The sequence below is a fragment of the Anguilla rostrata genome, chromosome 8, assembly GCF_018555375.3.
Source record: "Anguilla rostrata isolate EN2019 chromosome 8, ASM1855537v3, whole genome shotgun sequence".
Classification (NCBI taxonomy): Eukaryota; Metazoa; Chordata; class Actinopteri; order Anguilliformes; family Anguillidae; genus Anguilla; species Anguilla rostrata.
In genome coordinates, this window is record NC_057940.1 from 5,096,689 (window position 1) to 5,113,902 (window position 17,214).

General features: G+C 42.6%; 2 protein-coding genes across 13 annotated transcripts in view; both read left to right on the forward strand.

Annotated features, from left to right (window-relative positions):
* The first annotated feature begins 254 nt into the window (after positions 1-254).
* On the forward strand, positions 255-6,685 carry LOC135260636 (zinc finger and SCAN domain-containing protein 2-like). Of its 2 annotated transcripts, XM_064346042.1 has the most exons (4): positions 255-728; positions 1,236-1,345; positions 1,490-1,616; positions 5,309-6,685. In XM_064346042.1, exons 1-4 carry the CDS (start codon positions 440-442, stop codon positions 6,448-6,450), a joined length of 1,668 nt encoding a protein of 555 aa, XP_064202112.1. In that variant the 5' UTR covers positions 255-439; the 3' UTR covers positions 6,451-6,685. The 2 variants fall into 2 exon arrangements, with proteins under 2 accessions (XP_064202112.1, XP_064202113.1); XM_064346043.1 differs by lacking the exon at positions 5,309-6,685 and having other exon boundaries at positions 263-728; positions 1,490-2,914.
* Positions 6,686-7,279: 594 nt separating this feature from the next.
* The window catches only part of LOC135260633 (zinc finger protein 660-like), a 44,156-nt gene continuing 34,221 nt past the window's right edge, over positions 7,280-17,214 (forward strand). For 2 of the 11 annotated variants that reach the window (XR_010331694.1, XR_010331693.1), the window contains exons 1-5: positions 7,283-7,756; positions 8,339-8,433; positions 8,979-11,695; positions 12,276-12,370; positions 12,686-12,823. The gene's annotated coding sequence lies outside the window, so the exon portion shown is untranslated. Of the gene's footprint in view, positions 7,757-8,338; positions 8,434-8,978; positions 11,696-12,275; positions 12,371-12,685; positions 14,870-15,424; positions 15,520-15,907; positions 16,989-17,214 lie in introns of those variants that run through there. The other 9 variants (XR_010331689.1, XR_010331690.1, XR_010331688.1 and 6 more) reach the window with 9 other exon arrangements.

Below are 17,214 nucleotides of genomic sequence, written 5' to 3' on the forward strand. Positions count from 1 at the left end.
TTTAATCATTTGCAAATTTCATTAATTATTCACCCATCCATCTGCTTAACTTGATTAATTTTTTTAAGTTGTTTATTTTGATAATCATTTCTATGTCTGTGAGAAAAACTAAGTATCAACTTCGTGCACTAAGTGTTTTTGAGCTCTGTACAGTATTTAGTGTCCAAGCATCATATGTCTTTGACGCTTTTACGTCGTTTGGTTCTGTCTATGTAAAAGCTCAAATGTACAGCTCATCCAGCATAGTCAACTGTTGTAGGGTGTTTACGGTAATATCTTCATAGTAGTCCGGAAACAAACACTTAAGTACAGGGTGCTGCGGCTTGCATAGCCTATACTGCTAATTCGCACGCAAACACTTTCTTTATTTGGACTGAAATCTTTTTCTTTTCCACGATAAGTTTCTTTACATGATATATATTTGGTAAGCGGCGCTGGAATGTCGTATACCAGAAGGTCTAGCTGTGTTGCGTTCCAGGCACAGTTATCTCCAATCCTGGAGATATTAGCCCAGACAGCGGTGGCAGAAATTAATAAACTTGTTGACGATGGGACAACAGTTTTACGTCTGGAAATGTCTCAGAATCAACGGGAGATTGAAACTCTGAAGAGAAAAGTACAGTCACTCGAGCGCGAGCTGCGGGCGACGCAGAGGACCGCAGAATCACGAGGACACCCGCAGCCTGTTATTGTTCCGATTTTGGATGAATTGCGATTAACTAAAAGAGGTAATAAGAGCGAGCGACAGCCGTTCGATTGACGATCGTGTTTGCTTGCTTACGTAGATTTTTCCTAGCGAAAAAACAAAACCATTAAAAATATATTGAATATTTAACATGTTTAAATTGGACAAGATGTATCTGGCTTTGTGTGCATGACGTAAACATGCCGGATACACGCTTGGGATAGTTTTTTAACGGTGACGTGCTCCTGATGTTTTAGTGTGCATGTGTAAGCAGGGCAGCATCATATAGGAGTGAGGACCCCCCCCCCCCCCCCTCCACGGCCACTGTGGAATTCATTTCTGAGAGCACCCTCAAAAAGTAGTCATATTTCTGTCCAATTCAGGTTTGCATTCTGAAATGTATTTTCATTAAAAATTTATTTTATTAAGTAGGATGAAACTAATTTGCTAATCCCCATTGTGTAAAAGTTGTTAACTAAAGTCTAACTTATTTTTTTTAAATAATAATTAAAGCAGTTTCTCCTTCTTCTCCCTGAATGTTCTACCTCAGCAGAGAGAGTCTTTCAGCAGGAGTGGAGCTTCAGTCTGCAGAGTGAAAGAGAACCTGCTGGTGTGGCACAGGTAGACACACCTGTGCAATCCAGGATCATGAGGAACCAGGTGGGTGTGTGAGAGAGAAAGAGAGAGAACTTTGAATTCATAAACATCTTTAATTAAAGATTAAGAGAGAGGGGTTGGGGGGCTGTGCTGTGCAGTGTCAGACCCAGATCTGTGCAACATTCAAAGTAAGCTTCTCTGTTTCAGTCTGCAAACATGGAGCAGTTCAGGCCTGAACCAGTTCTTATCAAGGAGGAGAGACTGGAAGAGGACTTGTGTTACATAGACCCACAGCCCACACCTGGAGGAGAGGAACAGGTAACACAGCCCACACCTGTAGAAGATGGGAAGAAACTGGACCTGGAGCCCACACCTGCAGGAGACCCAGAGGAGCTGAGTGAGCAGCACAGGTGTGAACACGGTGATGAGGAGCTCAGTGAACTGGAGTTTGTGGTGAAGGCAGAGCAAGAGGAAGAGCATGTAGCCCAGAGACTCAATCAGACAGGATGTGAACACAGTGCAGGAAGACTCAACAATCTGGACTCTGAGTATGTAATGTATGAGAGAGACAGTCAGCTGTGGACTTCCTTTACACAAGAGGACAGTGACTTAGAGACTGATGATCCAGTTTGTTCTAATGCTACAGAAAAGTTCTCACAGAATCTGTCAATTCACACACAGATACAACATGCTCCTGCCACCATAGAAGTCTCTGGAAACACACTGTCCTCTTTTGGGCCTTCATATGTTGAGGAGTTTGATAAGATGCGTGAGAAGCCGTCTGTTTGCAGTGAGGAGCTCAGATCAGAGGCCATTCACACACAGCAGGGTCAGTACAGAGAGAGACTTGTGCACACAGTGGAGAGAGAGAATCAGACATTACTGCCCCAGCAGCAGCAACATGGACCCTCAGTAAAACACATGAGAGGCAGCGAGAGCCCAGCCCAGCCACACTCAGGCTCTCAGTATGAGACCGGCTCTACTCTGAGTACCAGTGCTTTCAGTGCTGGGAAGAAGGGGAAGACTGATGGACGAGCTGACTTTGGAAAGAAACCGTACATTTGCGTATACTGTGGGAAGAGTTTTGATCGCTGCAGTCATCTCATCTCGCATCACCGCATTCACACGGGGGAGAAACCGTACAGCTGTACGCAGTGCGGGAAGTGCTTCAGCCTCAAAGGCAATCTTGTGAAGCACGAGAGGGTTCACAGCGGATACAAGCCATTTGGCTGCGCGCAGTGCGGGAAGAGATTTGCCCGGGGGGCTAACCTCAGGGCACACGAGAGGAGTCATACAGGAGAGAGACCACACCGCTGCACCCAGTGTGGGAAGAGTTTCACTCAGCAGCGTAATCTCGTCGTGCACCAGAGGATTCACGCAGGAGTGAAACCGTACAGCTGTGTCTAGTGTCGAACTGCACCTTTAAATTTAAAGACTCGCCTTTGAACTCGTCTGATTTCACTGTTGAAGTAAATCGTTTCGACTGAAATGGTGTTCATTAGCAATTTTGTGTTAGCTCTTTGTGCTGAAGTTTGTTATGAAGAAAATGTGCTTACACAATTCGTGAAGACATCCTAAGTATCAGTGTTGCCCTTCAGATGGCTTTAATAAAATGATAATGTTTTAATTAAACATGTAGCTGTGGCTCCTTTTCATTATTAGCTGCGACCGCAGCTCTATAGCTCTGTCTGTCGGTCGGTCGGTCGGTTGGTCCACAAAAGTGTCCCACCCCACAGTGGCCACAGTTTTCGCCCCAGGAGGCTGAAATTTGGCATGGCCGTTGGTCATGACCGAAGGTAGAGCTGAGTAACTTTCAGGCCGATTGACCAAGAGGGGGTGTGGCGATGGGCGTGGCCTATCACAAAAAGGCGTATAACTCCCGACTGGATCACGTGGTCACGTGTTTGTGTGAGAGTGTGCATGGGTGCATGCACACATGGATTCATGCGCGTGTGCGGTCGCAGCTATTGCGGATTCGCGCTTGTTTATTTGAGTTGAGCATCTGCACACCCGCATCCAGAAGAAACGCGGCACTAAATACCGAATTCACCGTAACCTTGTCATACTTGCAACCCTGTTGCTATACTGTAGTTTTGACTCGTATTGGATTATGCAATAAAATGTTCCAAATTGGTTACATTTGATCCAGCAACCACAGCTTTTGGAGAAACCTTGGAGGTATTGTAGCTTGCTACTGGTTACAAGTCTGCTTGTCCTGCTGATCACTTGGAATTTTTTAAAAAATTCCTGGAAAACTTTTCAGTCGGCCACATAATAATGTCTATATTTACTCATACGCATCAGTCACTATTTTTGGCATCTTTTGTTCGTTTGATATGAATTAAATGCGTTAACAGAAATGGTAAGCTCGCTCGTCATGGGCTCTATTAAATTTATTAGCAAGTTTTACTGAGTATTTACGGTAACTAATTACGTCATCAACCTGCGGAAATACGGTCTTGACCCGTTGTCTTCGACATAGGCAATTTTGGCTTAACCTAGACACATAAAGAAAAGCTTCAAGCGTATCGCGTAGGAAAGCCAGCCACGGATTCTGATTGATAGTTACATTCTTCATCTGGGTAGCTACAAAAAATAGCTGTTTTATTAAGACATTGAAGTGGTGAAGTAAAATCGTTGGGTAAAATGACGAATTATGCTCATTTTCACACACAGATAACCACTATTATGGAAATCATGACAAAGTCAGCGATATCAGAAATTACCAAACTTTTTGACGACAGTTCCTCAGTTTTGTGTACAAAAATATTTAGGAGTTTGCACGAGAATCAAGCGCTGAAAAAGAAATTACAGTTGTTGCAGCATGAGCTGAGGACGGCGCGAGGACAGAAAAAGGGAACAGGAGCGCGTGAGAGACCTGTCAACACTCGATCGGTTGGAGTTCAAGTTATCGGTGAATATTAGGATTTATTGTTATGAAATGATATTTGTGAATGTATGTGCTTTTAAAATATTGGTACGCAGCAACCATGATGTGGTTTCTTTCCTTCAAGTAATTTGGGAAAATATATTGTGTACTACGGGGTTGTTTCATATTAAGTCGCTCTTCCTTAAAATGTAGCATTTAAAATTAACGACAAATGTCACATTACAGTTATTTCGAGGGTTCTCTTATGCGGAACCCTGAGAAATATTGGAGAAACAGAAATGCATTCGCTCGATTAATATAAACAATCCAGACGTGGCCAACAACATTCCCAGACCAGCGAGTAAAGATGCGACATCACTACAGCACGAGAGCAAGTTAAACATGGTAACCAAGAATTGGAGTACCAGTTGTAAATACGGACTACATCCATAACAAGTTCTAAGAAGAGAAGCATGAAACCATAATCTAAATGAATACAAAGGGAGGGGGTGCTTTGGGGTGGGGGTGAGTGGGGAGCACCCAGACTCTGTGAATAATCCCCCACTGACTTAATCCATTAAATACATATAACACGTGATTATTGTCATTTAAAATTTTTTCATATAAATCATTTCTTTACAGAGAATAGTGTGGAAGAGCCGTACAGAGAGAGAGGCTTTGGGCAGGAGGGGAGCTTCAGTCTGAGGAGAGATGGAGAACCTGCAGGTGCAAAACAGGTAGACTCACCTGTATAGTCATTTCTCACTAGGAACCAGGCCAGCACATGAGAAATCATACTGTGCTAATTGTTACTATTTCCATTAAGTTTTAAGTTTCTAGCTACTGTTCTGTACATTTTATTGTATTTTACAGTTAATAATGTGCTACATCAGCAATGTGGTGTAAGAATTAGCATTTGTGAAGTGGTGTACAAATACCATAATGCATGCACTACATAATATTCTCAGCTTTATTTGATACTGCTAAGTGTTATTTTATTTAATAGCCATTCAGTTTTCACCAGCCTCCGTGGTTTGTTCAGAATAATCTCTTGGCTCTTCTGCTACAGTCTGCAAGCATGGAGAAGGTCAGACCTGAACCAGTTCTTATCAAGGAGGAGAGACTGGAAGAGGACTTGTGTTACAGAGATCACAAACCTGCAGCAGAGGAACAGGTAACACAGCCCACACTTGCAACAGAGGAACAGGTAACACAGCCCACACCTGTAGAAGATGGGAAGAAACTGGACACAGAGCCCACACCTGCAGGAGACCCAGAGGAGCTGAGTGAGCAGCACAGGTGTGAACACAGTGATGAGGAGCTCAGTGGACTGGAGTTTGTGGTGAAGGCAGAGCAAGAGGAAGAGCATGTAGCCCAGAGACTCAATCAGACAGGATGTGAACACAGTGCAGGAAGACTCAACAATCTGGGCTCTGAGTGTGTAATGTATGAGAGAGACAGTCAGCTGTGGACTTCCTTTACACAAGAGGACAATGACATAGAGATTGATGATCCCGTTTGTTCTAAACCTACAGAACAGTGCTCACAGAGTCAGTCAATTCACACACAGCTCCAACATACTCATACCATCATGGACGTCCCTGGAAGCACACTGTCCTCTTTTGGGGCTTCATATGTTGAGGAGTTTGATAAGATGAGTGAGAAGCCATCTGTTTGCAGTGAGGAGCTGAGATCAGAGGCCATTCACACACAGCAGGGTCAGTACAGAGAGAGACTTGTGCACACAGTGGAGAGAGAGAATCAGACATTGCTTCCCCAGCAGCAGCAGCAACATGGACCCTCAGTAACACACATGAGAGGCAGCGAGAGCCCAGCCCAGCCACACTCAGGCTGTCAGTATGAGACCGACTCTACTCTGAGTACCAGTGCTTTCAGTGCTGGGAATGTTGGGGAGGCTGATGGACAAGCTGAATGTGGAAGGAAACCGTTCGTTTGCATATACTGTGGGAAGAGTTTTGATTGCTGTAGTCGTCTCATCTCGCATCACCGAATTCACACCGGGGAGAAACCGTTCAGCTGTGCACATTGCGGGAGGTGTTTCAATCGCAAAAGCAATCTTGTGCGACATGAGAGGATTCACAGCGGGAATAAACCATTTGGTTGCACACTCTGTGGAAAGAGATTTGCTTGGGGGCCCGACCTAAGAGCACACCACAGGAGTCATACAGGAGAGAGACCGTATCACTGCACCTACTGTGGGAAGAGTTTTGCTCGCCAGTGCAATCTTGTTGTGCACCGGAGGATTCACACGAGAGTGAAACTGTACAGCTGTGTCTAGTGTCAGACTGCTTCTTTAAATTTAAAGACCTCCGTTGATCTAATCAGATTTCACTGTTGAAATAAATCCTTTTGACTGAAATGGTGTTCATTAGCAATTTTGTGTGAGCTCTTTGTGCTGAAGTTTGTTAGAAAGAAACTGTGCTTACAAAATTCATGAAGAGACATGATAGTACATCCCAGTATCAGTGTTGCCCTTCAGATGGCCTTAATAAAATGAAACCGTTTTAATTAAACGTGCAGTTTGTCGCCTTTTTTGTATTTGAGTTTAAAATCTGCACACCCTCATCCAGAAGAAACAGGGCACAAAAGGCAGAATCCACTGTAACCCTGTCATATTTGCACCCCTGTTGCTATACTGTAGCTTTGGCTCACATTGGATTGTACAATAAAATATTCTAAGTGGGTTTGCTATATATGATCCAGCAACCGCAGATTTTGGAGGTATTGTAGCTTACTACTAGTCACAAGCCTGCTTGTCCTACACAAAGACAAACGATGCATTTTACTACCAGAATGATCCAAGGTACAGACTGGCCAATGTAGAGCAACAGCTGAATGGTTCTGCTGATTTTTTCCTGGAAACTATGTCATGGCCTGAAAGATTACCGGTAATTTAAAAAAAGATTTCTTGGAAAACTTTTCACTAGGCCACATATTAATGTCTGTGTTTATTCGTATCCAGCAGTCATTGTTATTGGCATCTTCGGTTAATTTGATATGAATTAGATGCATGAACACAAATGGTACGCTCGCCGCGGTAACAATGAGCTCTGTCAATTTTAATTGCGGTTTTTACTGAGTATTTACGGTAAATTACGTCATCAACCTGCGGAAACATGGTCTTCAGTACGGGCAGTTTCAGCTTCACCCTATGGCTGCACATGGACACCTGAAGCTAAGCTTCTAGCCTCTCGCCTAGCAAAGCCGGCCACGGGCCCTGATTTGTAGTTACATTCTTCATCTAAGTAGCTACACAAACATAATTGCTGTTTTATTAAGGCATTGAAGTGGTGAAGTAAAATCGCTTGATAAAATGACGAATTATGCTCATTTTCAAACACAGATAACCTCCATTATGGAAATCATGACAAAGTCAGCGATAGCAGAAATTACCAGACTTTTTGACGACAGTTCCTCAATTTTGTGTTTGAAAATATCTAGGAGTTTACATGAGAATCAAGCGCTGAAAAGGAAACTACAGTTGTTGCAGCATGAGCTGAGCACGGCGCGAAAACGGAACGAGGGAATAGCAGGAGCGCGTGAGAGTCCTGTCAACTCTCGATCTGTTGGAGTTCAAGTTTCCGGTAAATATGAGGATTTGTTGTGATGAAATGGTGTTTGTGAATGTATTTGCTTTTAAAATATTGCCACGCAGAAAACATGTGGTTTCTTTCCTTCAAGTAATTTGGGAAAATGTATCGTGTACTATAGGGCTGTTTCATCTTAAGCCGATCTTCCTTAAAATTTTGCATTTAAAATGAACCACAAATGTCACGTACAGGCATTTAGCGAGGTCTCTTATCCAGAACCCCTAACAATATTGAATAAACAGAAATGCATTCGCTCGATTAATATAAACAATCCAGACGTGGCCAACAACATTCTCTGACCAGCGAAGAAAGCTGCAGCATCACTAGCACTAGTGTTAACCATGGTAGCCGAGAATCAGAGTACCAGTTATAAGTAGATCCTTCGTCCATAACAAGTTCTAAGGAGAGAAGTATGAAACCATAACTTAAATGAATACAGAGTGGGTCCATTGGGGTAAGGCTAGGGGGGGAGCACTGTGACTGAATAATTCCCTATTAGCATGATATCATTAAAGACATACAGTACATGTGATTATTGTTATTTTTTAATTTTTCTAATAATACAATTCTTTACAGAGAGAATAGTGGAAGAGCCAGGCAGAGAGAGAATCTTTGGGCAGGAGCGGAGCTTCAGTCTGAGGAGAGATGGAGAACCTGCAGGTGTGGAACAGGTAGACACACCTTTACAGTAATTTCTCACTAGGAACCAGGCCAGTGCATTGGAAATCACACTGTGCAAACTATTACTATTCACATTAAGTTTTAAGTTTCTAGACATTGTTCTGTACATTTTATTGTATTTTACAGTTGATAATGTGCTACATCAGCCAGTGCATTGGAAATCACTGTGCAAACTATTACTATTCACATTAAGTTTTAATTTTTAGAGGTTCTGTAGATTTTATTTTATTGTACGGACGATAATGTGCGACATCAGCAATGTGGTGGAAGAATAAGCATTTGTGAATTGGTGTACAAATAACATAATGCATGCATTGCTGATAATATTATGTAATGCATGCATTATGTTATACTAAACTAAAGCTCAGCATGTTGTGCAGTATTAGGTTCGTTTTTTTTCTGTCCTGCTCTGTTTTCTTAGTCTGCGCACCTAAGTAATATAAATACTGATAAATGTCATTTTATTTAATAGGCATTCAGCTTTCACCAGCTGCCGGGGTGTATTCAGAGTAATCTCTTGGCTCTTCTGTTACAGTCTGCAAACATGGAGAAGGTCAGACCTGAACCAGTTCTTATCAAGGAGGAGAGACTGGAAGAGGACTTGTGTTACAGAGATCACAAACCAGCAACAAAGGAACAGGTAACACAGCCCACACCTGCAACAGAGGAACAGGTAACACAGCCCACACCTGTAGAAGATGGGAAGAAACTGGACACAGAGCTCACACCTGCAGGAGACCCAGAGGAGCTGAGTGAGCAGCACAGGTGTGAACACGGTGATGAGGAGCTCAGTGGACTGGAGTTTGTGGTGAAGGCAGAGCAAGAGGAAGAGCATGTAGTCCAGAGACTCAATCAGACAGGGTGTGAACACAGTGCAGGAAGACTCAACAATCTGGGCTCTGAGTATGTAATGTATGAGAGAGACAGTCAGCTGTGGACTTCCTTTACACAAGAGGACAGTGACCTAGAGACTGATGATCCAGTTTGTTCTAAGGCTACAGAAAAGTTCTCACAGAATCGGCCAATTTACAGACAACTACAACATGCTCCTGCCATCATGGAAGTCTCTGGAAACACACTATCCTCTTTTGGGCCTTCACGTGTTGAGGAGTTGGATAAGATGCGTGCAAAGCCATCTGTTTACAGTGAGAAGCTCAGATCAGAGGCCATTCACACACAGCAGGGTCAGTACAGAGAGAGACTTGTGCACACAGTGGAGAGAGAGAATCAGACATTACTGCCCCAGCAGCAGCGACATGGACCCTCAGTAAAACACATGAGAGGCAGCGAGACCCCAGCCCAGCTACACTCAGGCTCTCAGTATGAGACCGGCTCTACTCTGAGTACCAGTGCTTTTAGTGCTGGGAAGAAGGGCAAGACTGATGGACGAGCTGCTTTTAGAAAGAAACCATTCATTTGCATATATTGCGGAAAGAGTTTTGATTGCTGTAGTCGTCTCATCTCACATCACCGAATTCACACCGGGGAGAAACCGTTCAGCTGTACACAGTGCGGAAGGTGTTTTAATCGCAAAAGCAATCTTGTACAACATGAGAGGATTCACAGCGGATTTAAACCATTCGGTTGCACGCTGTGTGGAAAGAGATTTGCTCGGGGTCCTGATCTCAGAGCACACCACAGAAGTCATACTGGAGAGAGACCGTATCACTGCACCCAGTGTGGGAAGAGTTTTGCTCGCCAGTGCAGTCTTGTTGTTCACCAGAGGATTCACTCAAGAGTGAAACCGTACAGCTGTATCTAGCCTCAGACTGCATCTTTAAATTTAAAGACCAGTTGAACTCATCCGATTTCACTTTTGAAATAAATCCTTTTGACTGAAATGGTGTTCATGAACAATTTGGTATTAGCTCTTTGTGGTAAAGTTTGTTAGAAAGGAAATGTGCTTACAAAATTCTTGAAGACATCCAAGTATCATTGTTACCCTTTAGATGGCTTTAATAAAATGAAACCGTTTTAATTGAAAGTGTAGTTTTGGCTTCTTTTTTATTTTAGCCTAACATCTGCACACTCCTATCCAAAAGAAACAACGCACCAAAGGCGGAATCCACCGTAATCCTGTCATATTTACAACCCTGTTGCTATACTGTAGTTTTGGCTTACATTGAATTGCCCAATTAAATGATTAACACAAATGGTACGCACGCCGCAGTACGCCATGGGTTCTATCAAATTGATTTGCAATTTTTCACTGAATATTTGCGGTTCATTATTACGTCATCAACCTGTGGAAATATGGTCTTTGCCACAGACAGTTCAAGCTAATATACATTTAAATTTAAATATCAGTCAGGCAGAAATGAGGAGTTTGATTTAAACTGAACTAAGGTATGGCAAAAAGAGGTAGGCAGGAGGGTGTAGAAGAGAGGAGATGATCATATATCCAGGATGAGATTTGGACATACGGGAGTACACTGTGCACATCATCTAATGAATGGACACAATTGCACGACTTGCGATTACCGCCTTCAAGAAGAGACTATTGAGCGTGTTACATCATTTTGCCCTAATTATAATTTACAGAAGGAAATGTTGATGAACCTGAGCAATACGACGGTTATGTTTTAAGAGATAACTGTCGCAAAGGAATTCAGGGCACAAATGTTATTCTTTTATATTTCCGTATGTAAGAAACAAAGGGTTAATAAACAGGATATCATTTTTTGTTGTTCGTTTGTTTGTTTTTTGAGAAAGACTGATAGCGTCCCGATCCACACTCCTATCCAGTCGGTGGCGGTAATTGTCCTCAATGTTGCTTGCCAACTGCCATGAACCCCCAAGTAGAAGAAGACGAAGAAGAAGACCGTATTAGCTTCACCTACAGCTAAGCTAGCGTTTCGCCTAGCAAAGCCAGTGACAGCTCCTAATTGATAGTTACATTCTTCTTCTAGGTCGCTACAAAAAAATAAATAAATGCTGTTTTATTAAAGCATTGAAGTGGTGAAGTAAAATCTTTTGGTAAAATGACGAATTATGCTCATTTTCAAACACAGATAACCACCATTATGGAAATCATGACAAAGTCAGCGATAGCAGAAATCATCAAACTTTTTGACGACAGTTCCTCAGTTTTGTGTTTGAAAATATCTAGGAGTTTACACGAGAATCGAGCGCTGAAAAGGAAACTACAGTCGATGCAGCATGAGCTGAGGACGGCGCGAAGGCAGAAAGAGGGAATAGCAGGAGCGCCTGAGGGTCCTGTCAACACTCGATCTGTTGGAGTTCAAGTTCTCGGTGAATATTAGGATTTATTGTTATGTAATGATAATCGTATTTGCTTTTGAAATATTGACGTGGAGAAAGCATGATGTGGTTCATTTAATGTAATTTGGGGAAAATATATTGGGTACAACGAGAATGTTTAATCTGAATTCGCTCTTCCTTAACAATTAACATTTAAAATGAAAGACAAATGTCACATTTCAGTAATTTAGAGAGCGCTCTAACCCCGAACCCTTAACAAGATTAGAGAAACAGAAATGCATTCACTTGATTACTAAAAACAATAGTGCCAGACCTGGCCAACAACATTCCCAGACCAGCTTGTAAAGCTGCAACAGCACTGTACAGCACTAGTGCAAGTTAACCATGGTAACCAAGAATCAGCGTACCAGTTGTGAATGCGGACTACAGCCATGACAAGAAGAGAAACATAAAAGCATAACCTAAATTAATACAAAAGGAGGGGCTGCTTTGGGGTGGGGATGTGAGGGGTGCACTAAATCTGTCTGAATAATTCCCCACTAACTTGTTCTGTTGAAGTCATATAATACATGTGCTCATTGTATTTCTCATATTAATAAATTATTTACAGAGAATAGTGTGGAAGAGCCACGCAGAGGGAGAATCTTTGGGCTGGAGGGGAACTTCAGTCTGAGGAGAGATGGAGAACCTGCAGGTGTGGAACAGGTAGGCTCACATTTACAGGCCTTTCTCACTGGGAACCAGGCCAGCACATCAGATATCATACTGTCCATGTTATTACTATTTACATTAAGTTTTAATTTTCAGAGGCTGTCCTGTAGATTGCATTTTATTTTACAGATGATAATGTGGTATAAGAATTAGCATTTGTGAAGGGGTGTACAAATACCATAATGCATGCATTACATAATATTCTCAGCTTTATTTGATACTGCTAAGTGTTATTTTATTTAATAGCCATTCAGTTTTCACCAGCTGCTGTGGTTTGTTCAGACTAATCTCTTGGCTCCTCTGCTACAGTCAGCAAGCATGGAGAAGGTCAGACCTGAGCCAGTTCTTATCAAGGAGGAGAGACTGGAAGAGGACTTGTGTTACAGAGATCACAAACCAGCAGCAAAGGAACAGGTAACACAGCCCACACTTGCAACAGAGGAACAGGTAACACAGGCCACACCTGTAGAAGATGGGAAGAAACTGGACACAGAGCCCACACCTGCAGGAGACCCAGAGGAGCTGAGTGAGCAGCACAGGTGTGAACACGGTGATGAGGAGCTCAGTGGACTGGAGTTTGTGGTGAAGGCAGAGCAAGAGGAACAGCATGTAGCCCAGAGACTCAATCAGACAGGATGTGAACACAGTGCAGGAAGACTCAACAATCTGGGCTCTGAGTGTGTAATGTATGAGAGAGACAGTCAGCTGTGGACTTCCTTAGCACAAGGGGACAGTGACATAGAGCCTGATGATCCAGTTTGTTTTATTGCTACTGAACAGTGCTCAGAGAATTTGTCAATTCACACACAGCTCCAACAGACTCCTGCCACCATGGAAGTTTCTGGAAACACACTGTCCTCTTTTGGGGATTCGTATGTTGAGGAGTTTGATAAGATGAGTGAGAAGCCGCCTGTTTGCAGTGAGGAGCTCCGATCAGAGGCCATTCACACACAGCAGGGTCAGTACAGAGAGAGACTTGTGCACACAGTGGAGAGAGAGAATCAGACATTACTGCCCCAGCAGCAGCAACATGGACCCTCAGTAAAACACATGAGAGGCAGCGAGAGCCCAGCCCAGCCACACTCAGGCTCTCAGTATGAGACCGGCTCTACTCTGAGTACCAGTGCTTTCAGTGCTGGGAGGAAGGATGCGACTCATGGACAACCTGACTTTGGAAAGAAACCGTTCATTTGCATATATTGTGGGAAGAGTTTTAATTGCTGTAGTCATCTCATCTCACATCACCGAATTCACACAGGGGAGAAACCATACAGTTGTGCACAGTGTGGGAAGCGTTTCAGTCACAAAGGTAATCTTGTACAACATGAGCGGGTTCACAGTGGGAATAAACCATTCGGTTGCACACTGTGTGGAAAGAGGTTTGCTCGTGGACCTGATCTTAGAGCACACCACAGAATTCATACAGGAGAGAAACCGTATCACTGCACGTACTGTGGGAAGAGTTTTGCTCGCCAGTGTAATCTTGTTGTGCACCAGAGGATTCACACAAGAGTGAAACTATACAGCTGTATCTAGCGTCCGACTACTTTTTAAAAAGTCATAGACCTTTTAAACTGAACAGATTTCACTGGTGAAACTAACCGCTTTGATTAGAATGATAGGCATTAATAAGCTTTGTATTAGCTTTGTGTTACAGTTTGAGTTATAAAAAACTGTGCTGACAAAATTCACGAAGACACATGATAACACATCAAGCATCAATGTTGTCTTTCATATGGCTTTAATAAAATGAAACCGTTTTAATTAGAAGTGTAGTTTTGGCTTCTTTTTTTTTTAGCCGAAAATCTGCACCACCTCATCCAGAAGAAACAAGGCACCAAAGGCGGAATCCACCGTAACCCTGTCATACTTGCAACCCTGTCACTATGCTGTAGCTTTGACTCGCATTGGATTGCACAATTAAATGCATTAACACAAATAGTGCGCACGCCGCAGTGAACAATGTTTTCTTTCAAATATTTTTGCAATTTTTACTGAGTATTTACGGTAAATTATTACGTCATCAACTTGCGGAAACATGGTCTTCACCACAAACAATTTTATCTTAAACTAGATTCCTAAAGCCAAGCTTCTAGCGTCTCGCATAGCAAAGCCAGCCACGGGCACTGATTGGTAGTTACATTCTTCATCTAGGTAGTAACATAAACATAATTGCTGTTTTATTAAGACACTGAAGTGGTGAAGTAAAATCGTTTGGCAAAATGACGAATTATGCTCATTTTCAAAGACAGATTACCACCATTATGGAAATCATGACAAAGTCAGCGATAGAAGAAATTACTAAACTTTTTGACGACAGTTCCTCAGTTTTGTGTTTTAAAATATCTAGGAGTTTAAACGAGAATGAGGCGCTGAAAAAGAAACTACAGTTGTTGCAGCATGAGCTGAGGTCGGCGCGTGGACAGAAAGAGGAAATAAAATCAGCGCGTGAGAGCCCTGTCAACACTCGATCTGTTGGAGTTCAAGTTTTCGGTGAATATGAGGATTTAGTCATGATAACTGTGAATGTGCTTGCCTTTGAAATATTGGAGAAAACATGTTGTGGGTTCTTTCATGTAATTTGGGGATAATATATTGGGTACAACGTGGATGTTTCATATGAAGGCGGACTTACTTAAAATTTAGCATTTAAAATTAAGGTAAAAATGTCACATTACTGTCATTTAGCGGGCTCTCTTATCCCGAACCTCTCACAATATCGTTGAAACAGAATTGCATTCACTTGATTCATATAAGCAATCCAGACCTGGCAAACAACGTTGCCAGACCAACGAGTAAAGATGCGACATCACTACAGCACTAATGCAAGTTTACCATGGCAACCAAGAATCAAAGTACAAGTTGTAAATACAGACTACATCCATAACAAGTTCTAAGAAGTGAAACATAAAACCATAACCTGATGAATGCAAAGGGATGGGAACACTGAGAGTAAATAATTCTCTCCAAACATGGTCCATTAAAGACATAGAATACATGTGATTGTTGTAATTTTATAAATTTCTCATATAAATCGATTATTTACAGAGAGTAATTTGGACAAGCAGTACAGAGAGGGAATCGTTGGGCAGGAGTGGAGCTTCTGTCTAAGGAGAGATGGAGAACCTGCAGGTGTGGAACAGGTAGACTCACCTTTACCGTCATTTCTCACTAGAAAGCAGACCAGCGCATCAGAAGTCATACTGAGCAAATTATTGCTATTATGCAATGTTTTAATTTTCAGTGGTTGTTCTGTACATTTTATTGTATTTTACAGATGATAATGCACGTGCTACACCAGCAATTTGGTGGAAGAATAAGCATTTGTGGTGTACGAATGCATGCTGTTAATATTAATGCTCAGCATATAATTAATTATTAGGTTCAGTTTAATTCTGTCCTGCTCTGGTTTTTCAGTCTGCACACCTAGGTAATATGAATGCTGCTAAATGTTATTTTGTTTTACAAACATTCAGTTTTCATCCACTGCTGGGATACATTCAGAATAATTTCTTGGCTCCTCTGTTACAGTCTGCAAACATGGAGCACGTCAGGCCTGAATCTGTTCTTATCAAGCAGGAGAGACTGGAAGAGGGCTTCTGTTACAAAGAACCTACACCTAGAACAGAGGAGCAGGTAGTAGACCCAACACCTGCTACAGTGGAACAGGTAACACAGTCCATACGTACAACTGAGGAACAGGTAACACAGCCCACACCTGTAGAAGATGAGAAGAAACCGGACACAGAGCCCACAGGAGACCCAGAGGAGCTGAGTGAGCAGCACAGGTGTGAACACGGTGACGAGGAGCTCAGTGGACTGGAGTTTGTGGTGAAGGCAGAGCAAGAGGAAGAGCAGGCAGCCCAGAGACTCAGTCAGACAGGATGTGAACACAGTGCAGGAAGACTCAACAATCTGGGCTCTGGGTATGTAATGTATGGGAGAGACAGTCAGCTGTGGACTTACTTTACACAAGAGGACAGTGACCTACATGATGGGGACGCTGGGAAGAAGGGGAAGGCTGACGGACAAGGTGACTTTGGAAAGAAACCGTTCATTTGCATATATTGCGCAAAGAGTTTTGATCGCTGCAGTCGTCTCATCTCACATCACCGCATTCACACGGGGGAGAAACCGTACAGCTGTGCACAGTGCGGGAAGTGCTTCAGCCTCAAAGGCAATCTTGTAAAGCACGAGAGGGTTCACAGCGGATACAAGCCATTTGGCTGCACGCAGTGCGGGAAGAGATTTACACGGGCCGCTACCCTTAGGGCACACCACAGAAGTCATACGGGAGAGAGACCGCATCACTGGGAAGAGTTTCACTCACCGTCCTAATCTTGTTGTGCACGAGAGGATTCACACGGGAGTGAAGCCATACATCCGTAACTAGTGTGAGAATACTTTTTCATATTTAAAATAACCCATCATATTTCACTGTTGAAATAAAGCGCGTTGATGGAAACGGTATGTGTAAATAGTCTGTATATTAGCAATATGTTTGAGTTATGAAGGCGGTTTGCTCAGAAATATTCATGAAAACGCATGACAACATCCAGCATCAGTGTTTCCCTTAATGTCATTTTAATAAAAGGACAGTGTTTTTCATTAAGAGCTTTGTCTAATTTTTTATTTGAGCTGAACATCTGGACACCCCATGCAGAAGAAAGAAGGCACCCGAGGCTGAATCCCCCCCCCCAGACTTTAGACTTTATTATCCACACTAGGTGAAAATTAGTTTTTTGGCTTCACATCACAATATTGCATCCATTGAAAACATCAACAATCACCACTCACTTTTGAATCTCATTCAAAATTCAGACTTTCAAATAAGAACA

Bases quoted from the DNA above. Each gene is read 5' to 3' on its own strand.
- LOC135260636 (XM_064346042.1), top strand. From the start codon at position 440: ATGTCGTATACCAGAAGGTCTAGCTGTGTTGCGTTCCAGGCACAGTTA. The intron at 729-1,235 runs GTAATAAGAGCG...GTTCTACCTCAG, and splicing joins ATTGCGATTAACTAAAAGAG to CAGAGAGAGTCTTTCAGCAG. The intron at 1,617-5,308 runs CTGTAGAAGATG...GAGATCACAAAC, and splicing joins ACAGGTAACACAGCCCACAC to CTGCAGCAGAGGAACAGGTA.